Below are 23,796 nucleotides of genomic sequence, written 5' to 3' on the forward strand. Positions count from 1 at the left end.
ATTCTTTCAGTTTAATATGAAAGTGTGTGTGAGGTTTTTTTTTTTGGAGATGAACTGCTGCTCTTCTTTAGCAACTGACAGTGCAGATAGGACTATAAGGCAATAACTGCATAAATTACACTGACACTTAACACAAAGCCAGAAGTTATAAAAATGGATCTCCACAGAGACACTTTAACTGTGTTCACTGAGACTTTTCTTTACTTAAATGTCAGCACGTACACTTTGTCTGTGCATTGTTTGGGGACTTTTACATTGAGATTTAAAGGATTATTAAGTCTCATACACTGTAAATATGACTAGTGAGACGTAATGTGGAATTCTCCTTATGCTATGCTAAACATGCTATGTTTTAAAAAACCAAAGATGAATTTCAAGTTAACCCTTTTAAACAAATGATGACAGGAAGAGATGTTTTTTGTAGACCAGCACACCAAGTCTTTTGCATTCAGCATTATGCTGTCTGCGTTTACTGCAGATTCAGCCAGACTCATTCTGGGTTGGTATTTAAGGAAGCTACTTAGAAAGAGTAGAAAGAAGTTACTGTGGCGTATGGATAGTCGTTACTAGACAGTTCTATGAGTGCGTAGCCCTCTGCTGGGCTTCACATAGGCTTGTACAAGTCTTGATGGGATAAAGGGCGGGATTATAGGAATGAGGAAAAGCAGAGGTGGTAAGTATTACGTAAACAGATTTGTTTTGTTTGTTTTTTTGCCACCAAACTGAATATTAGCCATGACAGTCAGGGCTATGTTTAAGACTAACAATAGTTAACTGTACATGAAAGCATAATAAAATTCACATTGCACATTTGGCACATTTAATATTTCAGCTGGAATTTTATGACTTGCTATCTCCTAATTATGACTTTTTATGTCGCAATTAGGACTTATTGTCTCAAATAATGATTTATGTCGTAAGTATGACTTATTATCTCATTATTATGAGTTATGGTTTCATTATTATGACTTATTGTCTCATAAATATGACTTATTATCTCATTATTATGACTTATTGTCTCATAGATATGACTTATTATCTCATTATTATGACTTGTCGTTTCATTTTTATGACTTATCGTTTCATTATTATGACTTATCGTTTCATTATTTACTATCTCATTAATATATTACTATCTCATAATAATGACGCACAATCTCAGAATTATTACTTCCCATGTCATTACTGTATCTTTACATCTCATAATTAGGACTTAATTCCGAATTATTCTGACATACAATTGACTTTTTCAAGTGGCGGAACCGAGCCTCCGTTAGCTCGCCTTCAAGTTTAACAGTCTTTTTATATCTGTCCTGTAGAGGGCAGTAACACGCCTGATAGGATCAACACTGCTACATTGAAGACGAAGAAGAAGAAGAAGCAGCAGGAAGTGAGTAGCCTAACATGCCGGTCTGTTTGTGGAGCAGGGCATGGGCTCTGTGTGCCTTCGGGTCGCTGTGCAGGAGAAGACGTCTCGTCCTTTCATGCAGCACAGCAGCGTATCATTCACACTGTATACGTGCTCCGAACCACAGCTATAGCCGTGTGGGATCTCCATTTATCTCGCAGACGACACGCCCCAGCATCACCTCTGCACTTGGTTTCGTTTTTGCTAATTTTCAGGGATCCAGAAACTTCTGCGACATGTCGTCCAACGCGATGTCCCAGAGGATGGTGTGGGTGGATCTGGAGGCAAGTCACAGAGATTAAATACTCACTTATGTTATGATAGCGTTAGCTAATGCTGCACCCAGCTAACTGGAGGTAGATGAAATGATGAGCATGCTCGGCCCTTAAACGTGCTATTCTCAATATAATAATAAAGAACTGCACTGTGCATTACTAAATCATGTGTAACATTAATTACCTGCATATTAAAACTGACGACAGCGTTTAGCCCACATACGTGTCTTTCTGTGTTATTTAGGAATACTTAAAGTAAAGAAATAAGATGCTGGCACATCTTTCAGAAATACCTTTTTTATTGTTTTCTCTTTTTTCTTTAGATGACAGGTCTAGACATCGAAAAGGACCAAATTATTGAAATGGCCTGCATCATCACAGACTCAGACCTGAACATTTTGGCTGAGGTAATGTCAACATAAACGCTGCTGGACTGCGAATGTCTTTAATGTCCATCCTGTAAATTGATTTATCCGTTCTTGGCCGACAGGGACCCAACTTGATAATTAAGCAGCCAGATGAGCTGTTGGAAGGGATGTCTGAGTGGTGCAAAGAGCATCATGGGAAGGTAAGCTTCTTTTGTTCCAAACCTTTTGAGGTATTTGCATCAAACATACACCGATCAGCCACAACATTAAAACCACTGGCAAGAGAAGGAAATAGCGTTGATCATCTTGCAGTGACACTCCTTGATGGCAGCAGCCATCCCCAGCAGGATGCAGCCTGACACAGGCACACACACAAAAACGATTTAGGAACAACTAAAAAAACATGAAGAACAGCACAAGATGTTGACCTGGCCTCCAAATCACTAGATCCCAAGCTGAAGTATCTGTGGGATGATCCACAGAGGCCCCTCCCCTCAACCCATAGGACCCAAACGTCCCCACTAACAATCTCCTGTTGCCAGACACCACGGGACACCCTCTGAAGGCCCATGTCATAATGTTATACCTGATCAGTGTATTTAACAATTTTAAATCTTGGTCTTTGTCAAATCAATACACATTTTCCCACATGGATTTAGGAGACTGGATTTATGACATTTTGTAGCCACACTATGTGTAAGAAAGGTGTCTGTTATTTGACGAGTGAGCAACACTGTCAGTGTAACTTTGTCTCAGTCAGGACTGACCCAGGCTGTCAGAGACAGTAAAATCACCCTGGAACAAGCGGAGTACGAGTTTCTGTCCTTCATCAGACAGCACACCCCTCCTGGACAGTGTCCCCTTGCTGGTGAGTTACTTTGTTTAGCATTAGCAACAGAACTGTGATAGTACTATGGATGTCACAAGAACAGATTCATTAGTATCGTATCATATAAACAAGTGTATTTTTTGGTTCCTGTTTCCTCAGGTAACTCTGTACATGCAGACAAGAAGTTCCTGGACAAGTACATGCCCCAGTTCATGTACCACCTTCACTACAGGATCATTGACGTCAGCACCATCAAAGAGCTCAGCAGGTCAGGATTTGTCTCTGGCTCATCTGAGAGTTTGTGTACTGATGTACTCTCAGCTCTGAGGTTCATTGTAAATGATACTATTTGTCTATATCAGTGGTGCCAAATAAATCGATCAGTAGATCGTGAAGGCAGTGTGAGTAGATCGCACAGGTGCATCATTTTTGCAACAGCTGAATTTCACACTAACATGCCGTTGTCATTTCATAGTTTTTAAATGATTGCTACTAAAGTACATGAAATTAAACTTTCCAATTTTTTAGGCGTATAACTCAGGCCTTCATTGCAAGATATGCTGTTGCTTTCCTGTCTGTTCCTTCTGGCTTTTCATCAATGACTATACATGAAAAGTTTAATAAAAAGTGACATTAATGTGCCAATTTCAGACGGTGGTTTCCAGAGGAATACAAGATGGTGCCTCAAAAGAAAGCATCCCACAGGTATATTACAGGCCTTTTTAGGCTTTTTAGGTCTGTTTTTGAATGTAATTTCTTTTAAATGTGAATAATCTGTTTGCTTGGACTTGTTTGGTCATGATTCTCTGGTTGGAGGATGTGCTCAGCTTAAGGCTTCATATAAATACTATAGGACTGTGCAAGGAATTACAGTAAAACTCGGATCTTTCGTCTTCAGGGCCTTGGATGACATCCAGGAGAGCATTCAAGAGCTGCGTTACTACAGAGCCAACGTTTTCAAAGCGTCAACAGAGAAGAAGCGCAAGATGGTAGAAAACCGAGGCAACAACATAACTCAGATATGAGCGATACCGCGGAGTCTTCACTGTTGTCTTGTTGAAAAGAATAGTTTTCTAGCAGTGGCTTATTCTAAAGGAACCTGTTTTTAGTTTAGTTTAAAAGAGAAACATTTAAGAATGAACTCATGATTTAGCAGTTCTGTTTTTATTTAGTCATCTTTAGTCAAAGATTTATGTTTTGTTTGTTTTAATAATGCCAAATAAAAGAGTGGAAACGGTCCAGTCCAGAGGTTTTATTTAAGAGCCTGAGTTAACAAGTTCTGTGTCGGATGTAGAGGAACCAGGGCAGCCTGATGAGAAGTGGGCTACCAGAACAAGAACAGGACATTTATCTACAGGAGCGGAAAAAAGGGAACTGTTGGAAACCTCAGCGACAGGGGTTATAGTCGAGAGGATCTGCGGCCCAGGCAAACTTTGAAACCCAACATCTAGACTAACATCGAAACAACAAGTAGCTCAATGTTCCGGCATCAACAAGTGGCAACAGCTGTCACAGCTACAGATTTACAGATTACAACAAGAATGCTACCGCAGGGAGGGTGAGATATCATTCCTACCCTCTGAGATCGGGTACAGAGCTCATAACACGCCAGAGCAACAGTGATGTAAGACTCTTGTTAAATTCTTGAACACTGTGGATGAAATCAGAACTTAAAACTTTTATAAAAGACTATCGGCTCTAGGTGTTGTCTTTTTAAATCTGATGAATCTTTTTTTTTTTGCTACAATGAGAAACAATCTGATAGTAGAATGAGTTTCACAGGTTCTGCATGAGGCAGGGCTGTATATAAAGATAAATGTGGCCATTTAGTTCTTAAAACTCATATAATTTATTTATTTTTTTATGAAACAGTTGACTCGGAGAGCTTTGAACGAGAATTTCAATGTACCTGTAATTTCTTGTAGCTGCAAATGGCAATAAAGTCTATTCTATTGTATTCCATTGTAAATAACCCTATCCTGCGGAGGGCGTCATAACTGCCATAAAAAAAAGACGACGAAGAAGAACAATTGCCGTAAAGCATAATGAAATGACGTAGTCGTCGACCAATGAAGCTAATGTCAACCGAGAGTTTGTGTCCTCTGTCAGCACTAATGTTCTACTACACGACAAATAACGATGACCCCCTTCGCGTGTGCCCTGTAAGATGCTAATAACGCTGTGTTACGTTTACCTCTGGGTGCGCTTTCACAAGTGCTACTCGGTGCTAATTCGTAACAGTCTGTCCAGGCGGAGCAGCAGCAGCTTTAGCTTCAGCTTCAGCGTTTGCTCCGGCTCGGCCTCCTCAGTAACTCCTGGCACTTCGCGGCCGACTGGACGACACACAGACCCGCGGCCGCTTTCGCTCGAGGACAACGTCTTCCTCCAGCTGGGAAACAAGGCTGTATGTGTAACGGAGCCTCAGGTTGGGTACCGGAGCCACAACTCACTTAAACGGCATGATATCAGATTCATACATAGAGTGGTGACAGGGCATTGACTCTGCTGTCAAAAGCTTGTTTACACAGCTCAGCCTCAGAGTTGTCTCAAAAAACCTAACTTTTAATATCATAAAAAACCTTTAAAATAAGTTTTAAGAGCGTTTTATAACGTAATCATTTGCCCAAAGCAACATAAAGGTGAATTTTGAGCACTTTCAGACACTGTTTGTCTCTTTCTCTGTTTAGGAAGTCCAAGACTTTACACATTTATTGGGCATCTTTTTTTAGAAACACCTTCCTAGTTCCGGCTTTTGTCTCCAGAATGCCTTCATTCGTTGTGGCACGAATGCAGTTGCTGTAGATTTTAGCAGCTGCACATCCAAAGGTTGCACATTTTGGTTTCACCGCATGGCAAAGGGTTTTCCCTTGGGTTGCTGGAGGGCATTTGAGAGCAGTGAAAGCCTGGAAACTAGTCTGACATGATTTTAGCTGTATTACTCTGATGAAAGTAGCCGCGGATGAGGGCACGGATGTGATCACAGCGATACTCAGGTAGGCTCTAGCGTTTAAATGTTCTTCAGTTGGTACTAAGGGAGCCGAAGTGTGGCAGGAAAGTTTATCTCTTACACCGTCACCGGCCTGAACGGTTCACACAAGGAAGGATGGATCGGTGAACCCATGACAATCGTATCCCCAGGGTTAGGGTTAGTTTCCTGTTTTTAGCTTTAGACAGGAGTGGCACTCGGGGCAGTCTTCTGCCGCTGCAGCCTTATTCAGGTTCAAGGTTCGACATGTTGTGCCCCTTTGGTATGCCTACGTTTTAAAGTAGTAGATGCCTAAATCCAGATTTTATTCCTCTGGGACTATTGTGAGATTTTTTTATTTGCTTTATCAGATTACAATTTCCGGGTAAAAACTAAATCAGCTGAGCTTGTGACCCAGAGCAGCAAATATTGAATTATAGGTTTGACCAATAGGGACTTAACCTCTGTGTTCCCATAACATAACAGTTTATAGTAAACTTTTAAATCCTTTTCCTTCCTAATATCACTGGAGCTGCAGCCTGTCATCATGTCACTAATCTTGCTACAGTTTCCTCATGACTTTATGTCCTCATGAAGGGGACGTAAAGTCCTGGGCCTTTATAGCGTTTCATGATGCCTGTCTCTAACTATTAATCACTGTATAACAGCCTTGTAGTGTTTGGAGTTATTCTTTGCTGTCTGTCCTGTCCCCAGGCATGCGATGACCTTAGCAAATGGACTGTTCTTTTGGAGTCTTCTCTTGTTTGCGGTCCACAAATAGAGAACATTTCATTCATCATAGAAGCTACAGGACACAGAGCGAGCTGCGCTTCTCCTCACACGTCAAATAAGAAAGTAGGCACCACACATTTCTTAAGATGAATTCTCGCAACACTCATTCAAACAGAGCGTAACTGGCTTTTAGTGTGCACATTTTGTTTTGATTTTGCAACTTCATTCTTACCAAATTTCAGGATTCTTTCACTTAAATTGTGCGTCTGTTAAGATTATGAGTCATGGTACATTATATATAAAACAAGGCCTCTGGTGTTTCTTGGAGATGTTTCACCACTCATGAGTTGCCTTGTTGTAGCGTTGCTTTACAATTGATCATTTGCCATTTTTATTTAATGCCATTGTTAATAAGAGTAAGCTATACATTGCTGTGGAAAAAAAAGAGGGAACTTGTTAAATGATTGGAAACCTACTTATTCAATAGATTTTTTTTAGTTAGATCTTTTAAAAACTATTTTCCACATTGTAGAACAATCCCAAAGACATAAAAACGCTGTCATGGTTGGCTGGATGGGTTTTCAGTTTACAAGTGAGCCTCGCCAAAACTGACACTATTGGTTATGTATTTAAGGCAGCATTTACCATAATGCAGCACCACACCATCTGGTTTGTTGCAAGTGTCACCATTGCTATTTGGTTTATAACAGGATATTGGGCTAAAGCGCACCTCCAGGCTCTGTAAGGGCTATTTGACTAAATTATTTGACAGCATGTGGTGCTGCAGGTGACCCGACATGTACAGTCACTGACATAAACTCAGCTGAGATGGTCTCGGATGGGATGCGAAGAAGTATTGACCATAATAGAAACTTGTTTTAAGACTGGTACATATGCTTCTGGTGACCAGCTCATGAAGCTGGTTGAGAGAAAACTTTGCAAAATCGAAAATGTGATTAAATTATAACTACAGTCAAATTACTAGTCAATAGTCGAGATGGAAGGATTTGACGTTCTGCACGGTAGAGGTTGGCAATGTTCACTTTTGTCCAACATTGAACAGTTTATATACTCAAAAGCATGCAGGCAATAAACACGTGAACGTCATGAACAAACTAGCTTGTGAAGCGGGAGATTTAAACCGTCCCTGCACATGTGTGGCTGTGTTTAAAGGATGGTCACATCCTGTGTTTAAAGGATGGTCACATCCTGTGTCTCTGATACTTCAAGTGCAGTCCTAGTTAGTCGGTGGGTGGTCCTAGTTAGTTCTCATGCTTGTGTCTATGTGAAACATAACTTGCATGACATAACACTTCATGGATAAGTATAGAATGAGTAGTTTAGCAGGATCACGTGTACACAATTACTTTCTTAGCTGTATATCCAAAGATGGTAGAAAACTGATTTCATCGAATGTGTTATGAGGTTGGGAAGAGCTGCCGTCCCGATGAAAATTGTAGCCTTTTTCCTAGCGTGTCCTGAGGATGCAGATTGAAGGAAACTGGCTTAGCTTCTAGCTGAAAAATAGTTTGTTATGCTCAGTTGGTGGTGCATTCACGGCCAACAGTGAATTGTCATTGCTGTCTGTGGTACTTCGGGTGTAATCCTCACCTGCTCATATCTTTGGTGTTGTTCTTCAGTGTGGAAAATGATAAAACTAAGTGCTGATGAGTGTACTTACATATATATTTATATCATATTTTCACATGAGTTGTGACTAATAACCCCTAAAAACATTTGTGTCTTTTGTTATGATTTTTGACATGTCAGAGCTGTCTATAGTACATATTCTTTTTATACTAATATTGTTTCTGTGCAAATCACTCCTGAGGTCAAGTTGGGTCGTAGACAGGCCATAATGAACACCACAGTTTAAATGTCCTACAGATCGGTACAGACTGTCAGCTAACCAGGATTTATACTGTGTGCAGGTGCTGAAGTGGTCTGACTACTGTCTACCTCTGGCCTTTAGCCCGGGCCAGCCATTCAGGGCAGTGGCTCAGGCCAGTGTAGATAACTTCAGTCGGCTCGGGATAGCTTTTATTGAAGATTGCCTTCAGCTGGACAATGGACTTATGCCTTCAAAGATAATCCGTATGTTGCCTTTAATTGCATTTTTTTTTATGTCCCATTGTATATTTTGTTATATTCTCAAAATGTCACGTAAGGACACCTTATTTGTTCGTCAGTGTGTATCTTGAGTTCACCGTTCATTTAAAACTTAATTTTAATGAGTTCATTAGCAACAGTAAACACTTACAAACTTAAATTCTTATTTTTTTCTTGGTTCTTATACATCTCCCAAGAGGACACTTATAGCGACAAAGCAGCAAAGAATAATCACCTGCTCAGCAGCTTCTCTCGGCTCTTTTTCAGATGATGCTAGGCATGCTAGCTGGACATTGTCACACTGCGTTAAATAGTTCGTTTTTGCTGTTCAGCTTCTGTAATAATACCACAAGTAACCATTAGGTGGCTGCCATCTGTCAGTTCAGCACCTTTGGATGTCAACTAACAATAAATTAAAAATACACATCCTGCTCTCTGAGGTTGACAGTGTGCAGCACAGATTTTGTTCAACCTGTCTTGGATAGTATACGACCTGCTAAGCACCAAACATCAGACAAACAAAGCTAGCAATTAGCTAAAACCAGAAATGATTAATCTTTAATCATTGGGGTCCAAACCAGATCTAAAAGGAGAGTTGTATAGGAGTAAGGATACTGCATGTGTAAATAGACAACAGTATGCTGGTGTTTGTGTATGAACTTCATAATATAAATGCAATATGTTCTGAACTACAAAATATAAGTCACCATATTGTTACTGATTTTTGTGACATCCACACAGCTGTCCTTCTCCAAGAATCCACTCTCTGTGCTCTTCTGGAGAAGCAGTGTCCACATAGCGCAAAGGGTGTGACCTCCGTGTCTCTGTGCCGCACTCAGACTGAAGAGATCGACCCGGAGCCATTTCCTCGTCACCTAGCAGCTCACCTGCAGTGCCGTAAGGGCAGCCTTCTTCTAATCCCCGAGGTAAAGAAGAGGTTAGAGGAGCGCCGAGGGTCCGAACCACTCTGCAGCACGCAGGTTGTGGAACCTGCTGATTTAGAGGACCGTTCCTTGGGCAATCATCACCACATGGAGGGTCATGGACACCACCTTCATCTGTCCAGCTGCCATGAATGTTTGGAACTGGAGAACAGCACCATTCTGTCGGTCAAATACGCCTCCGCCGACAACATCCCAGACCTCCCTGATGATAACTCAGTAAAACTAGAAAGTGGGGACAAGAGTCTGGATGAAACTGAGCAGGATGCCAAAGGGTGTTCTGGTCAGGGTGCTGGTATTGACTGTAATGGCAAACCACCAAATGTTATTGTGTACACAGGTGGTTGCCAGAAGCGCTTTCAGGCAGTTCGTGACCTTTTATCAGGATGTTTAAACATGGAAAACAACATAATATATCCGCTCCAGCCTCAACAGGCACTGAGTGATCCGTGGCTGGAGAACACCAGACTCTTGGTTCTAGCAGAAGAGGAAACCTTGACCCCCCAGCTTCAGACTCGCTTTCTCACTTACCTGAGCCAGGGCGGCAAAGTCCTCGGGCTGGCTTCCACCCTCTGCCCTGCGGGCCTCTGTTTGGAAGCCAGGGAGAGACAACGCATGCAAATCCGAAGGCTGAGCTTTACCAGGAAAGACTGCACAGAGCTGGAGCTGAGCATGTTGGCGAGTGGGAAGGTCTACATCAGAGATGTTCGAGGAGGAGGGGAAGTGGAGCTGTGGGGGGAACTGAAAGGGGATGATCGTCATCAGAGGGAAATGGTCATTGTCAGGGTAACCCACGGAAGAGACGGGGGGGAAGCTGTCCTCTGTCAGGTAAAGACAAATACCTTTATTGAAAGTGTGGATTTGAGTGGTTTATAAGGTTGAAAACACATCTTAAATTATAAGATTTGAATATGTGTTTTCTCATATTAATACAACTCAGCTTTTGCTTGTCTTCTTTACTAGATGAGGAAGGAATAACATTATAAACGCTGTGAAATATAATGCAGCATATAATAAAATGTTGTCCAGTACAACACTATCAATAATGCCAGACCTTGGTAATAAGCTGGCCATATACACTGATCAGGCATAACATTATGACCATTGAGAGGAAAAGTAAATAACATTGACCATCTTGTGTTCTGCTGGGAAACATTTGGACCCGGCACTCATTCATGTGGATGTTGCTTAGACATATACCACCCACTTAGACCAGACCAGGCACCCTCACCCAATAGTACTTATTGATGGGAGCGGTCATCCCCAGCAGGATGCAGCCTGATACAGGAACACACACAAAAACGGTTTAGGAACAACTAAAAAAAACACTTTCCTCAATTTCCCTCAACTCATAGGACCCAAAGGCCCCCACTAACAACATCTTGTTCCCAGACACCACAGGACACCCTCAGAAGGCCCATGTCCATTCTCTGATGAGTCACAACTGTTTTGGAGGCACAAGGGAGACTTGCACAGTATTAGGAAGGTGGTCATAATGTTATGCCTGATCAGTGTATAGTGATTCCAAATTGAGAAATTACAGTGGATGATGGATGTCGTGAACACAGGACATACATAGGCTGAGAATGAGTTCTGACTTTTGAACACAGTATGATCTAAATTAAAACCGAACTGATTAGGTGTATGTACATATTTGCAGCATAAAAATGCACATTTTTGGTGAGACTGTGTCTTGATTAAGTCCTCTTTATATTTCTGCAGGTCCACTTCGAAACTTCACCTGAGTCACAAAAGTTGGCGTCGGGAGGGTTTGATGAACTGAAAGTTAGCAACGCACTGCGCTATGAAGTCTTGACAGAGATCCTCACCTCTCTTGGCCTCAGCTGTGAACAAAACCAGACTTTGGCCCCCAGCCCTGTCCACCTGCTAGCCACCTCTCAGGTAAGACCCACAGGTCTCAGGAGTCAATACGACATCATTCTACAGCACAAAGAAAAGGTTTCAAATATCACGGTGAAATGAGCATGGAGCCTCTTGTCAGTTGGGATGATCTTGGCATCAACATCATGTTCAGGCCAGTGTAGGTGATGTCACTATAAAAATACTTATTTTGAAAATTGTTCTGTAAAATATCCGTATAGATGGCTAAGAAAACGACACAGTGGCAACACTACTTTTGCGCTGTCTCTTAAGACTGGGAGTTTATCATGGTTTGACAATGGGGGATTGTTTTTGGATAATGCCCAGGGACCGACCACTAGGGGGAGGTAGAACTCTAGGTTCTTTAGAAACTGGAATTGTTCTTCAGAGCAGGTTCTCTTCCGCTTGTTGCTGTCATTACAGTGAGATGTTGTGATTGGACACAGAGTCTGGACGTCTCATTTAACAAAAATTAGTACACAATTAATAGTAGCAGTAGTAGAGATAGTAGTGTTGTTGTTATTTTTGTCTGTATTATTATATATATGGGTTACTGAGTGACTTTTGACTCATGCTGTCCCAGACACTTTTCCCAACAAGCTGCAGCTTGATGGAAATCAGGATCTGCAGAATTGTTTCCAGACTCTTGTGTATGTTGAGGAGGGCGGCTGGTGGCTGTCTGCAGAATGGTTTCTCATGTGGAACTAGTGTGAGAAGGGTAATACATTATGACCACCTTCCTAATATTGTGTAGGTCTCCCTTGTGCTGCCAAAACAGTTGTGACTCATCAGAGAATGGACATGGGCCTTCTGAGGGTGTCCTGTGGTGTCTGAGAACATAATGTTGTTAGTGGGGGCCTTTGGGTCCTATGGTTTGAGGGTTGAGTTTGGGATCTAGTGAATTTGGAGGCCAGGTCAACAACTTGTGCTGTTTTTCACGTTTTTTTAGTTGTTCCAAAACCGTTTTAGTGCGTGTGTCTGTGTCAGGCTGCATCCTGCTGGGGATGGCTGCAGCCATCAAGGAGTTGCTATGGGGTGGGGGTGCCTGGTATGGTCTAGGTGGGTGCTACATGTCTAAGTAACATCCACATGAATGCCAGGTCCAAAAGTTTCCCAGCAGAACATTGTATTATCACAATATGGTCAATGTTATTTCCTTCTCCTGTCAGTGGTTTTAATGTTGTGGCTGATCAGTGTACATATATATATATAAAATAACACCACATGGCATCTCTGCTCCTCTGTGTTCCATGCAGGAAACCAAGACCAGCTTTCTGAAGTGGCTACAGACTAAAGCAGATCAAAATGGCACGCTGACATTGTCCAAGGCCTCCCTCAGAGTGGTGTCCTTTTCTGACCTCCACAGTGGTCCTTCACCACCCGAGGGCTGTCTAGCAATACTCACCGACTCTTCAGAGTCCCAGTGCGGGGCGCAGTTTAATATGGAGACCTACCGCAAGAACCTGAAGACCAGCCTTCTGGGGAACACCCTGCTGTATGCTGAAATCATCACTTCTACCATGGACCTGTTGGATGGGTAACTCATATTCCTTTAAGTCTGTTTTAATGTGTGAAGAGTACATTCAGCAGTACATGCTCATGGGCCTTACACACCACCTTTCACCATCCTACAAGGCAGTTAGCTGCATGTAGTCAAATATAATATAAATTACATCCTGCCACTATGTTATTATCACCATCTATGACTCTTTGGGAAAGTAATAACTCAAAAGAAATATATCGTAGAAAGTTAATATTCCCATATCTTATAGTTGATTTCAGTCTATTTTTGTGGAACCTTTCTCTTAATTCAAGTTTTTATACGGTGTGAAAAAACCCTAAATTGCGAAATCAACATTGGTGGTCCCAACCGGTGTCCCTGGCGTGTCCTCGAGGCTAAAGATCTGTCTCGTTATCAGTGCACAGTTCAAATGCCAGCCTTTGTAATGGAAGTAGTGCACATGATCTGGATAAACCTGCACATCTGTGACGGCACCATTTATGCAGAACGATGAATTATATAGTATATACATATTTTAAATAGTCATGTACGGCCATTTAGGCGTTGTCTTTTTGAAGAGAAGCCTTATTTCAGTGAGACAACGTCAAACGTGCACATTCTTTATATATTACAACAGCATGGCCGTGTCTAGTAAGTGTCTGGGTTAGCCAAACTGACCTGCCTGCAGGCTACAATCTGTCACCCGTAGAGAACATTTGACGCATTATAAAAAGAAAAATAGAACCGAGGTCCTGATCTGGTGAGCAGCTGAAATCCTATGTTCATTTGTCTCATGCATAATGCAAGTTAAATCTCAAGCAGGGGGAAAAAAAACAAAAAAAACATGTTGCTGTCCAGACGCAGCAATTGGTCTCCACAGCTCCCACATGCTTGTAGAGTGCTGTTAAAGGAAGAGAGTATACAAGGCAGTGGTTGTATTTATTTGCGTATAACAAAACTAAAATTTAAGAAGATATAAAAAAGCCCTTAACGAGCAGGTATGCTGGTGTAAGCATGCTGTATGTTCTCGTACGTGTCAGGGAGATCATGGCAGGACTTAAGGCCTCATGTGTAGTATGGTATTTTTGTGAAGACGGAGTTGAGAGCAGCCAAGTGATAGACGGAAAAGATGCCGTACAGCGTAAAAGTCCTACATTAGATCCAGTGTTTCGCACTTTGTGTGTGTGTTTGTGTATATGTCTGTGCATACACTTGAGGTTGGGGGGCAGACCGGCTGGAACTAATTAAGTGACCTCTGTGTTGCAAAGGCAAGTTGTACCTAATAGACTTCTTTGTCTCCATCCACCCATGAGTAAAAGTGGCTGTTGAGGGGCTTGATCAGGAAGCAGGTGGTAGCAATTAAAACTGTCATAAAGTTTGAAAAATGGATTGTAGAGCTGCACTGGGCTGATTGGACCAGACAGTGTTGTCATTAAGGTTATACAGAAACTGAAGTAGGCTGAATGAGTAACCCCCCAAACCTGTTGCTGCAGTTTGATTTCACTGCTAATGTTTGAGTTTCCAGATGTTCCTCGGGAGTTGCCTTGATTAATGTGATTGTAAAGGAATGCCTGTTTTATTTCTTTAAGCTTTTGTGTTTATTAAGTATGCTCGACACGTTGAGGCACATGGCTGGGCGAGTCTGGCTTAATGTGGTCAACGTAGGGGTTGTCCGTGATGGCTTTCTGCTTCCCGCTCATCCTCTTCTCCGTCACTGCCTCCACATTGTAATTTTTCTGGCTTTCTTCACCAGCTTGGGGAGTCCCAATGACACCAACCCAGAAAAGAAGATAACGCTAGCCGCAGTGTTCTCTGACCAGTCTACTCCGTTAACTGCACCCTAGGTAACTTGTGTTGGTGGTTATTCTCGCGCCATTTCATGAAGCTCTCAACTCTTGAACGGTCGTAGGCAATATGCAGTAGCAAAACATTTTTGCTCGAGGCATTATCTTTTTTGGTTGTGCGTCCGTCTGGCTCGTTCTTGACTGTGCACTGAAGCTTCTGCTCCACCAGAATGAACGAAAGGTGCAACGTTACTCAACTGGAACATACAAAGGCCTCGGGGGAATTTCTCACTATTTGTCTCAAATATTCACATTGACTCAAGGATTAGTTGATTATGTTTTGTTGGTCAGTGTGCATCCCATTCTTGTAAATGTGATAACCTGGGAACGCCTTGACGGAAAGTCTTCTATTTTCGCGCAATCATCCACATTACTACTCACCTCCCAAAACCCCAAACCTCGAGAATTCATATAGTAATTAGGACAAAGTTCACACAATTCTTAATTAAGATTCGAGAAAAGGTTAACTTGCTAAACATCTTCAACACATACAGTATGTCATGAATCTGGACAGACCTGGATATAAACTGCAAAATACCCACTTGCCAATGGCATACCACAATCAGGGTGCGTTTATTTCAGTTTCAACCCCATGAAATTTAGATTTGCTGCAACATTAATTAGTTTGTTTCTCCATTCTGGTGCCATCCATTGAGAAATTAAATACATTCTGTCATAGTTTTATTTTTATCCAGTTCAAAACGATGTATTTTTGTTATGAATATTTTAGAATTTGAAAATTATTCAGCACCCCTTGTGGTTCATGAGTGCACACTCCGTAAATAACCTCCTGTTGTGTGTGTTGTGCTGTTTTTGTGAAATATTGTAGTGTGTACGTGTCTAGAGATTAGAAAGGAGAATATCTGGGAAGTTTACCTCCTTTAAGTGACTAATGCAGCCCAGTTTAAAAAAGAAAAAGTGATTAGGAGCCGAGCTTAAAAGTCATGTAAAAAAGTGTAAAAATAAAAGACAACAGTGTTATTGGGGAGTACAGGATTATTTCTTGGTTCTGGGAAGTAACTTCCTGGAGTCTTTACAGGTCTTTATACTGTTAATCTTAGCATGAGGATACGCCCTGGTGTTATGATATTGCTGATGAACTTTCTGCTCAGAAGACCTATTTTTTTATCTGTATACTTGTTTGAGATTGCTAAAGGGTGCATAGTTGACCCCCACATATTAAAATGACTTACTAATCCCATAATACAGTCACATTAAAAGCAATTTGCACTGACACATTAACTTTGATAGCTGAAGCTGCAATATAAGATAAGATAGAACTTTATTAATTGCACTACTTCTGAACTAATGACACTGGTATTGCAGATTGATGTTGCACTCAATATTTGAAAAAAAAAGATATGGTATTAAGGCAAAGAAAAAATATAATATAATAACTTACAAAGAATTAATAATATCATCATTACAATCGTTTTCCCAGAGTTGATTAATTGTTTTATCTGTATTCATAGCTGATTGACTCTTACGGTGTCAACGACGGGATAAAATAATATAGAGACCAATTTGCTGGTCCAGAAACCATAATCTTTCTCTTCCTGCTTTGCTTAACTTGATCCCTGTGCCTGGAGAAACACTTCCTACACCTTAGCTTTTTCTTGTAAGAGCTTCAGGCTCAGACATGAAAACCCAAGGGCCCATTTTCTGACATGGTGTTCCTTTTCCCCCTTTGGTTTTCATTCGTGTGGATGCTTCAGACGTGCATACACAAAGAGAAGCAGCAATGGAGGGAAATTTAATTCTGATTATTTTCCCTTCCACTTGTGGTATATTCTGTTTTCTCTATTTGCAAACAGGGAAAGTATTATTTTTGGTATTAACTCAGTTTTTTAAACATTGTACCTTTCCTCTACGTTTAAATTTCTATCACCGAGAATAATTTTTAAAATGAAAAGTCTCACATTTCATAGCATGGTTGAATTTTTACTTTTTTTTTTTTTTTTAAAGTTAACACTGTTCCAGTTGTTGTGTGAGTCCCTGGCTGCCACTGTTTGTTTGGAAAAGTAATCCAATATCCAACCTTACAATGTATGGAAGAGGTCATTCTCCATGTGAAAAATACTACAACAGGTTCAACCATAAAAAATAAACCGCTCCAATTGACCTTGCATGCTCCACCTGCAATTATAAAAGATTGTAAGCAGATGCTTAAACGTCCTCATTTCATATGCTGCGGAACATATGGTGCATAATTTGTCATGAACTTTTTCTGTCCAGTGGAAGGAATGTTATACTCCTGAGTGGTTCCCTGTGATGGTGACTCTAATGCAGTGAAGGGCCATGAAATACTGTGCAGGTTGCAGAGTCTGCAGAGTGTAACGCTTTAAAAAGCTGTGGCAAGTTATTAGTATGTCTTTGATAAGCTGAATTTACCTTCACGGTCCACATAAGTGCAGGATAGGTGACTGCTGGCTCGAAAGTGTTTGCTTGTGTGAATGCGAGTGTGGGTGTTTCTTGATGTGCTAGCCCTCTGAGGGACCCACTCCAAGGTCGGTCACTTTAGTGGAGAGACTTCTCTTCTCTAGTAAAAATCTAGTAAAATAAAATAAACAAATGTACAAGAAATAGAGACAGAAGTAAATAAATATTATATACATAGGAAAGATTAATAAGGTGCATAAACATGAATAACACGTAGTCAGTCTGTTGGAGAATGAGCTCCGCTGCTCCTCTGTAGTCTGAAGAAATTGTCCACGATGGAGAGCGCTTTGCCCATTGTCCTCCTGTCCCTCACTGAGACAGACGTCTCCAACTCACTGCCGACCACACTGAGACTGAGAAACCTGTTCTCGAAATATTGCACGATGCATGTTCTTGAATACAGGAATGTAACTGGAAAGCAGTTTACATGTTAATTCATTTGTGTACCACCATTCCTCCAGTTCCCTTTAAATTTGCTCCACGAAAAGGTTCAGAGTCCCCTATGCCTTCTCATACACTGTTTGTTATTTAATCTCATCATTTGATATATTTTTTTTTAATGCTAGATAAATACTTGTACTGCATCTTGTCGCACGGCTGAAATGAAAGTAACTTATGAGTAGCAAAATGTCGCAACAGAGACACAATGCAGCGTAAAAGTATTTGAACCCCTCAGAATTTCTTACATTTCTGCATAAAAAATTACTCCTGAGAGAAGACAGAGGGAACCCGATCAAACAAATGAAACAGAAATACTACACTTTTGTGTTTGTTTATTCAGGAAAATGAGCCAATATTACATATCTATGAGATTAACACAGTCGTAAGTGAACTTCCAAGATTACAAGTGAATTTCATGGCCAAATTAGAGTCCATCTGTTCAGAAGTGTTTCCAATCAGTGTAATTAGACTCAGGCGTCGTTCAGTGACCCGCTTTGTTTTAAGAAATACGCAATTTGTCAGTCTGGTCTTTACAACACATGGACAAAGGAATAATTGCTGTTGATCATCAGGCTGGAAAAAAACATCTTTAAAGAGTTTGGAATCTACAGTCAGACAGATGGACTGGATTTAAAGTGACTGTTAGTCTCTACGGGAGTGGTTTACCAACAAAGATATAGAACAACAAATAGTATGAGAGGTCACAAAGGAACTCAGAGTAACCAGCTAAAAGCCTCTGTCACATTGGTTAATGTCCATGGATCCACCATCAGCAGAACACTGATCAACCATTGTCTACATGGCAGAGTGGCAAAGACACTGTTCTCCAAAAGGAACATTTCTACCTACATCTACATCATGTGGACAAGCCAGAAGACTATTGGGAAAATGTTTTGTGGACAGATGAGTCCAAAGTAGAACTGAATGGTCAAAATGAAAGGCTCAGGTCTGGAGATCCAACATCGTTGGGATCTGAAGCAAACAGCTCATGTGAGGAAACCCACCAACAATCTCAGAATTGAAGTTCTGTACCGAGGAATGGTCTAAAATTTCTCCAAGCTGCTGTGAACGACTGATCAGCAGTTACCTGAGACGTTTAGTTGCTGTTATTGCAGCTCAAGGGGGTCACACTGGATACTGAAAACAACCCTTACTTTACCTACTTTATGCAGAAATGTAGAAGATTGTGAGAGGTGCAAATGCTTAATAAAATAAGACCAAAAACACAAAACTGGACGTTTTTAAGATTTGTAGTCCACTGAATGGCTGTGTGTTGTCGTCCATAGCCTCTATGTCACCAGGCTATAGTCCAGACTAGCCGTCGGCGAAGCAAGGTCATGCGTTGGTGTCTCAGCTGTCCCGTAGTGGGTAATGGAGTAGCCCTCTGTCATTGATTGCCTTCAATAGTGCTATTTTGAAATGATGATTTGTGCTGCTCCTCGGTAAATAAGATTATCTCAATTAATCAAATTTACAGATTAGTTTGTCCTCTCTTATTGATCATCCCTTCGATGCTTCTGGGTGATCAATTCAAACGTGCTTATGTACGGCAAATCCTAGTTCAAAGATCAACATGGACGGTAAAAATAATCTTTTAATCTGAGATATTTTAATCTGTGAAGTGATATGGGTTTTTTTGCATTGGGCTTTCAGAAGAATTAAAAAAATATCTCAACTGACCACATAAAATCCACCAGTTTAATTACTTAAGTTACACACATATTAGAAAAAGGGTAATGGGTAATTAAATATGTTCTTTATAAGAATAGTAAATTAGTAGCTTTAAATCTGCGTGGGACTTCTCTCTCCTAACAAAATGCCATTGGAAACTGTCAGTTGTTTTTAGTAGTTTAGTTCTGCATTATGCATGCCATCCCCAGGCAGATTTGTGTCTAACCAACTGTCCAAAATCTTTCAAGTCCCTAAAACGCGTAATTGTCAATCAAAATAAATTGTGGTGAAAAGGCGCTGAGCAAGTGTGAAATAAAAACCATCACTAAATCTTTGTGTCTGTTTTTGCCTCCCTTCAGCCTGACTCTGCACGCACCAAAAGACGTGGGTTTAATAGCGGTAGCTTCTCGACAAAGCCAGGGACGAGGTCAGTGCTCCAGCCCACTGTAAACCTTCATGACCAACACTCACACATATCTCAGATGTGGACTAGAGTTTCAGTCATGTGTTTTCAGGTGTTTTTGTTTCTTTTTATTTGTCCACCTCTAAGTTTCGCGTGTTTGCTTCTGCTGTAGGTCGGGGCAAAAACGGTTGGCTCAGCCCACTGGGTTGTGCCATGTTCACTCTGGGGGTCCAGGTTGAGCTGAACTCCAAGCTTGGACAGAGGATTCCCTTCCTGCAGCATCTGGCTGCTTTAGCTGTAGTGGAGGCGGTTTGCACACTTCCTGGATACGAGGTATCAGCATGCACACCTCCCTGTACTAGCTCTCTCAACATCAAACTAGTTGTATAGTGGACAATACTTCTGAACACACAAATGAGCCAAAAACATGGTCACTCACAGAATAATGCTGATAATATGGCAATCACTGATATACAGTACTAGTTATACCTATGGACACAACTTCTTCTAGGTGTCATAGTAAATTAAAGGTTAATTTATAGGGGAAGAGATTAAAATATGTTCGGTTGATGTTTGATAATGTTCCATCTTTCATCAGGACATAGACCTGAGGGTGAAGTGGCCCAATGACATCTACTACAGTGACGTTCTGAAGCTCGGGGGAGTACTGGTGACTTCCACTGTGATAGGATCAACGTTTCATCTGCTCATAGGTAACTATTACGAAAAGACAGTTTCTCTTACATGTCAACATCAGTTCAAATCAGCTACCGGTTGTCTTGTGCTTCTAGCTCTTGTACTTGGGAACCATCTACCTAATGGAAGATTATAGTATTTATGAAGTGGGTGTGATTAGCTGAAAATGTTCAGTGCCTTCTGAAGTTATCAACTCCAGGAGGAGAAGAGAGATCCCAGTAATCTTCTCAGTTCCTTGGCTAACCTTCCCTTACCCTTTCCCTCCTTCTGAGCTCATTATGCTGTTAACTTGTTTTAAAATTTCAAAGCGGAGAAACATGGTGCCTCTACTGGAAATAGTAATTGTCATCCTGCACACTTTGAGTTTGATTGAAGTCAATGGGCTATTAGTCTTAAACTGTATTTCCAGTAGGAATGTTTTGACCTTCAAACTCCCTCAAAGTTTAATGGCAGTTCATCGATTAAATACAAATCTAATGTGTTTCGTGCGTCTTGATCTTCTGTAAGAGCCGAAAATAATTTAGGGACAGCGGTTTGTTCCCGAGCTGGTAAATATTTTTGGGCCATATCATAATTGGGAGGAATTCTCTAAATAACCAGAAATTTGATACTTCTCAAAGACCAATTACATTTTTGCAAACAAATAAATTACATAAATGCAAGCTCACAAATCATTCATTTAAAACAGCGCTCACACACTGTGATTAGTAAAACAGTTATGGGCTATTCTAGCATTCCAGCATCTCTCTTCACTTCTATTGTAGAGATTTTTGAGATGCAAGGAGTTGCACAAAACAGTATATACTAGGAACACAAGCGCTGCAACTTTTCCAAAAAATGTAACTTACATTATTTTAAATGTGTGTTTGGCTGAACTCTTATTGGCCATATTTATTGGAACATGGAGTACATAGATGGGGTACTAACTCAAAAGAAGCAGAACAACAGGACCTTACAGAACTAGTGGTGTTCATATGCTCACTGCTCTGCTGCCAACTGAAGGGGAAATCTGTTGATGGCAGGGTTACATGCATAAGAGTAACCTTTGATTCTCTGCCTTGGGATTTCTTGACCAGAAACTACTTTAGAGATTACACCTACTCTTACAATAATTACTGTTAATATGATGTTTGCTCAGAATAACACATCTCTTGAACGCAATGTGCCCGACAGGCTGTGGCTTCAATGTGACAAACAGCAACCCAACGGTGTGCATCAATGACCTGATCCAGCAGCACAACATCCAGCATAACTGCAGCCTGCAGCCCCTCAGCTGTGACCAGCTCATCGCCCGTGCTGTCAGCTGCCTGGAAACCCTCATCAGCAGCTTCCAACAAGGAGGCCCAGACGCTGTCCTTCCCACTTACTATAAAAGATGGCTCCACAGGTATGTACTGCAAGAAAAGTCTTTTCAGGTTTACATACGCACTTTGTTACATGGAAATCACGAGAATTATGAAATAAGAAAACCTTGCTGAAGCTTTGGCTCTAAAACGTGAATCCTGTTGCAACCAATGGAAACACTTAAAAAATGATTTATAATGAAGAAACTATATTAAATGTGATTAAAGTTATCACATATAATCATACTCAGTTAAGACTACCAGCCCTCCTCAGCATTTCACTGAGACTCTCAATTTTTTTTCTGAAGTCCATAATGACGTTCTGAAACCAAGCTGTGAATTTGGTTCTCCCTCAGCGGGACTCGGGTTCGTCTCTGGTGCGAGGAAGGAGAAGAGGCTCAGGTGGTAGGTCTGGACCACAACGGCTTCCTCCAGGTGCACACCGAGGCGCAGGGCGTGGTGTCGGTGGAGCCCGACGGAAACTCTTTTGACATGCTGAAAAACTTGGTGGTCATGAAGCAGCGTTAGGACCAGCCCAACCGGGTGTAGAGTCACCACCTCACTCGACCCGCTGACAGAAGGCTGTCAGCAAATTATGTATAACTGTATATACTGTATAATTTATTGATATATCACTAAAATAGTAGTGGTTTAAAGTGGGTCATTTGTTGGAGGACATACAGGGTTGCTTTCCGGATAAAAAGGTAGTAAGTTGACTGGTCACTAGCACATATCAGCCATCAGTCTGATTATGACTCTGGTTTGGGACCACTGAATAATACTATTATCTTACAATTTATACTAATCTGTGTATAGAATAAATCTTGTAGCCCTCATCTGAACATATCACCTGATTTTATTGTTACATGAGAATAGGGATCATTGCAGCGTGTGTTGTTGGGTCATTGTGTAACAATAAAGATTTTCACATAAATATGTTCTGTCCTTGATCTAACCAGCTCCTGGACACACACCTGATCACAGCAGTCTTCACGATCCTGATTGTCAAAAAAAAATAAATAAATAAAATAAACCTCTCTACCAGTGTCCACAACGATACGCTCCAACACCTCCAGCACATCCAGAGCCTCCACAGTGGAAGAGCAGAGTTCCCTGGCTTGCCTTCAAACAGGTTCTCTACTCTAAGGAAACCAGTGCAGCCGCAGTTTCCATACTTCTACTAACCTGACACAGAAACGGCACAAGGTGTTGACCTGGCCTCCAAATTCACTAGATCCCAAGCTGATCAAGTATCTGTGGGATGATCCGCAGAGGCCCCTCCCCTCAACCCATAGGACCCAAAGGGCCCCAAAAGAGGCAGCAGCTCACAGCCCAGAGTGTAAACACTACTGGATGGGTCAAATGCTGGAAAGATAATGCCCCCATCAGGGATCACTACAGCATAAATTATTATCATCTCAAGTTCTTTCTCCATTACTCTAGAGTAGGTCCTAAAGACATGCCACTCATTCGTCCTGCTGCTCTTCTTCAGCCGCACATATTGAAGCACAATCCCGTACTATGCACTACTATAAAGAGGTACTATACAGTTCAACAGATACCAGGAAGACAGCGCTGGTTTAGCCACTTTATTTTTGCATTTTTTGGGGCAAATTACATATCTTTATTACGCTTGATGATTTGGATAAAGCAGGTTAACGAGTGAATGTGTTGCTCTGATATAATAATATTTGCCCTAGTTGGCACATGTGCTGAATTTGATTGTTCAGTGATTAAATCCTGCCGTAGTGTTAGGTAGTATATACAGCTACTGGACCTGTGGACCAGTAAGTAAGTAGTAGTATGATATCATCATTGCATATACTATATATATCATGCCTCTCCTTTTTATGTGATACACAGTTTTTAAAGTAGTGTTTTAAATTCATGTGTATGATTTAACATGCCATTTGCATTAGGGAGCGCTCTCTCTGTGGCCCTCAGGGGACG

At 41.2% G+C, this 23,796-nt stretch overlaps 2 protein-coding genes across 2 annotated transcripts; both read left to right on the forward strand.

The window, feature by feature from the left end:
• Positions 1–1,273: 1,273 nt before the first annotated feature.
• On the forward strand, positions 1,274–4,280 carry smfn (small fragment nuclease). The gene is made up of 7 exons (XM_084564806.1): positions 1,274–1,692; positions 2,007–2,090; positions 2,174–2,251; positions 2,808–2,919; positions 3,040–3,148; positions 3,532–3,585; positions 3,779–4,280. Exons 1-7 carry the CDS (start codon positions 1,405–1,407, stop codon positions 3,903–3,905), a joined length of 852 nt encoding a protein of 283 aa, XP_084420932.1. The 5' UTR covers positions 1,274–1,404; the 3' UTR covers positions 3,906–4,280.
• Positions 4,281–4,857: 577 nt separating this feature from the next.
• Positions 4,858–23,190, forward strand: hlcs (holocarboxylase synthetase (biotin-(proprionyl-CoA-carboxylase (ATP-hydrolysing)) ligase)). The gene is made up of 11 exons (XM_084564805.1): positions 4,858–5,305; positions 6,560–6,700; positions 8,509–8,671; positions 9,428–10,455; positions 11,350–11,529; positions 12,765–13,045; positions 19,764–19,831; positions 19,980–20,140; positions 20,406–20,520; positions 21,677–21,890; positions 22,203–23,190. The coding sequence occupies exons 1-11, from the start codon at positions 5,048–5,050 to the stop codon at positions 22,372–22,374; spliced, it is 2,781 nt and encodes a 926-aa protein (XP_084420931.1). The 5' UTR covers positions 4,858–5,047; the 3' UTR covers positions 22,375–23,190.
• Positions 23,191–23,796: the final 606 nt, after the last annotated feature.

Source organism: Chelon labrosus, assembly GCF_963514085.1.
Source record: "Chelon labrosus genome assembly, chromosome: 17".
In the NCBI taxonomy this organism is placed as follows: Eukaryota; Metazoa; Chordata; class Actinopteri; order Mugiliformes; family Mugilidae; genus Chelon; species Chelon labrosus.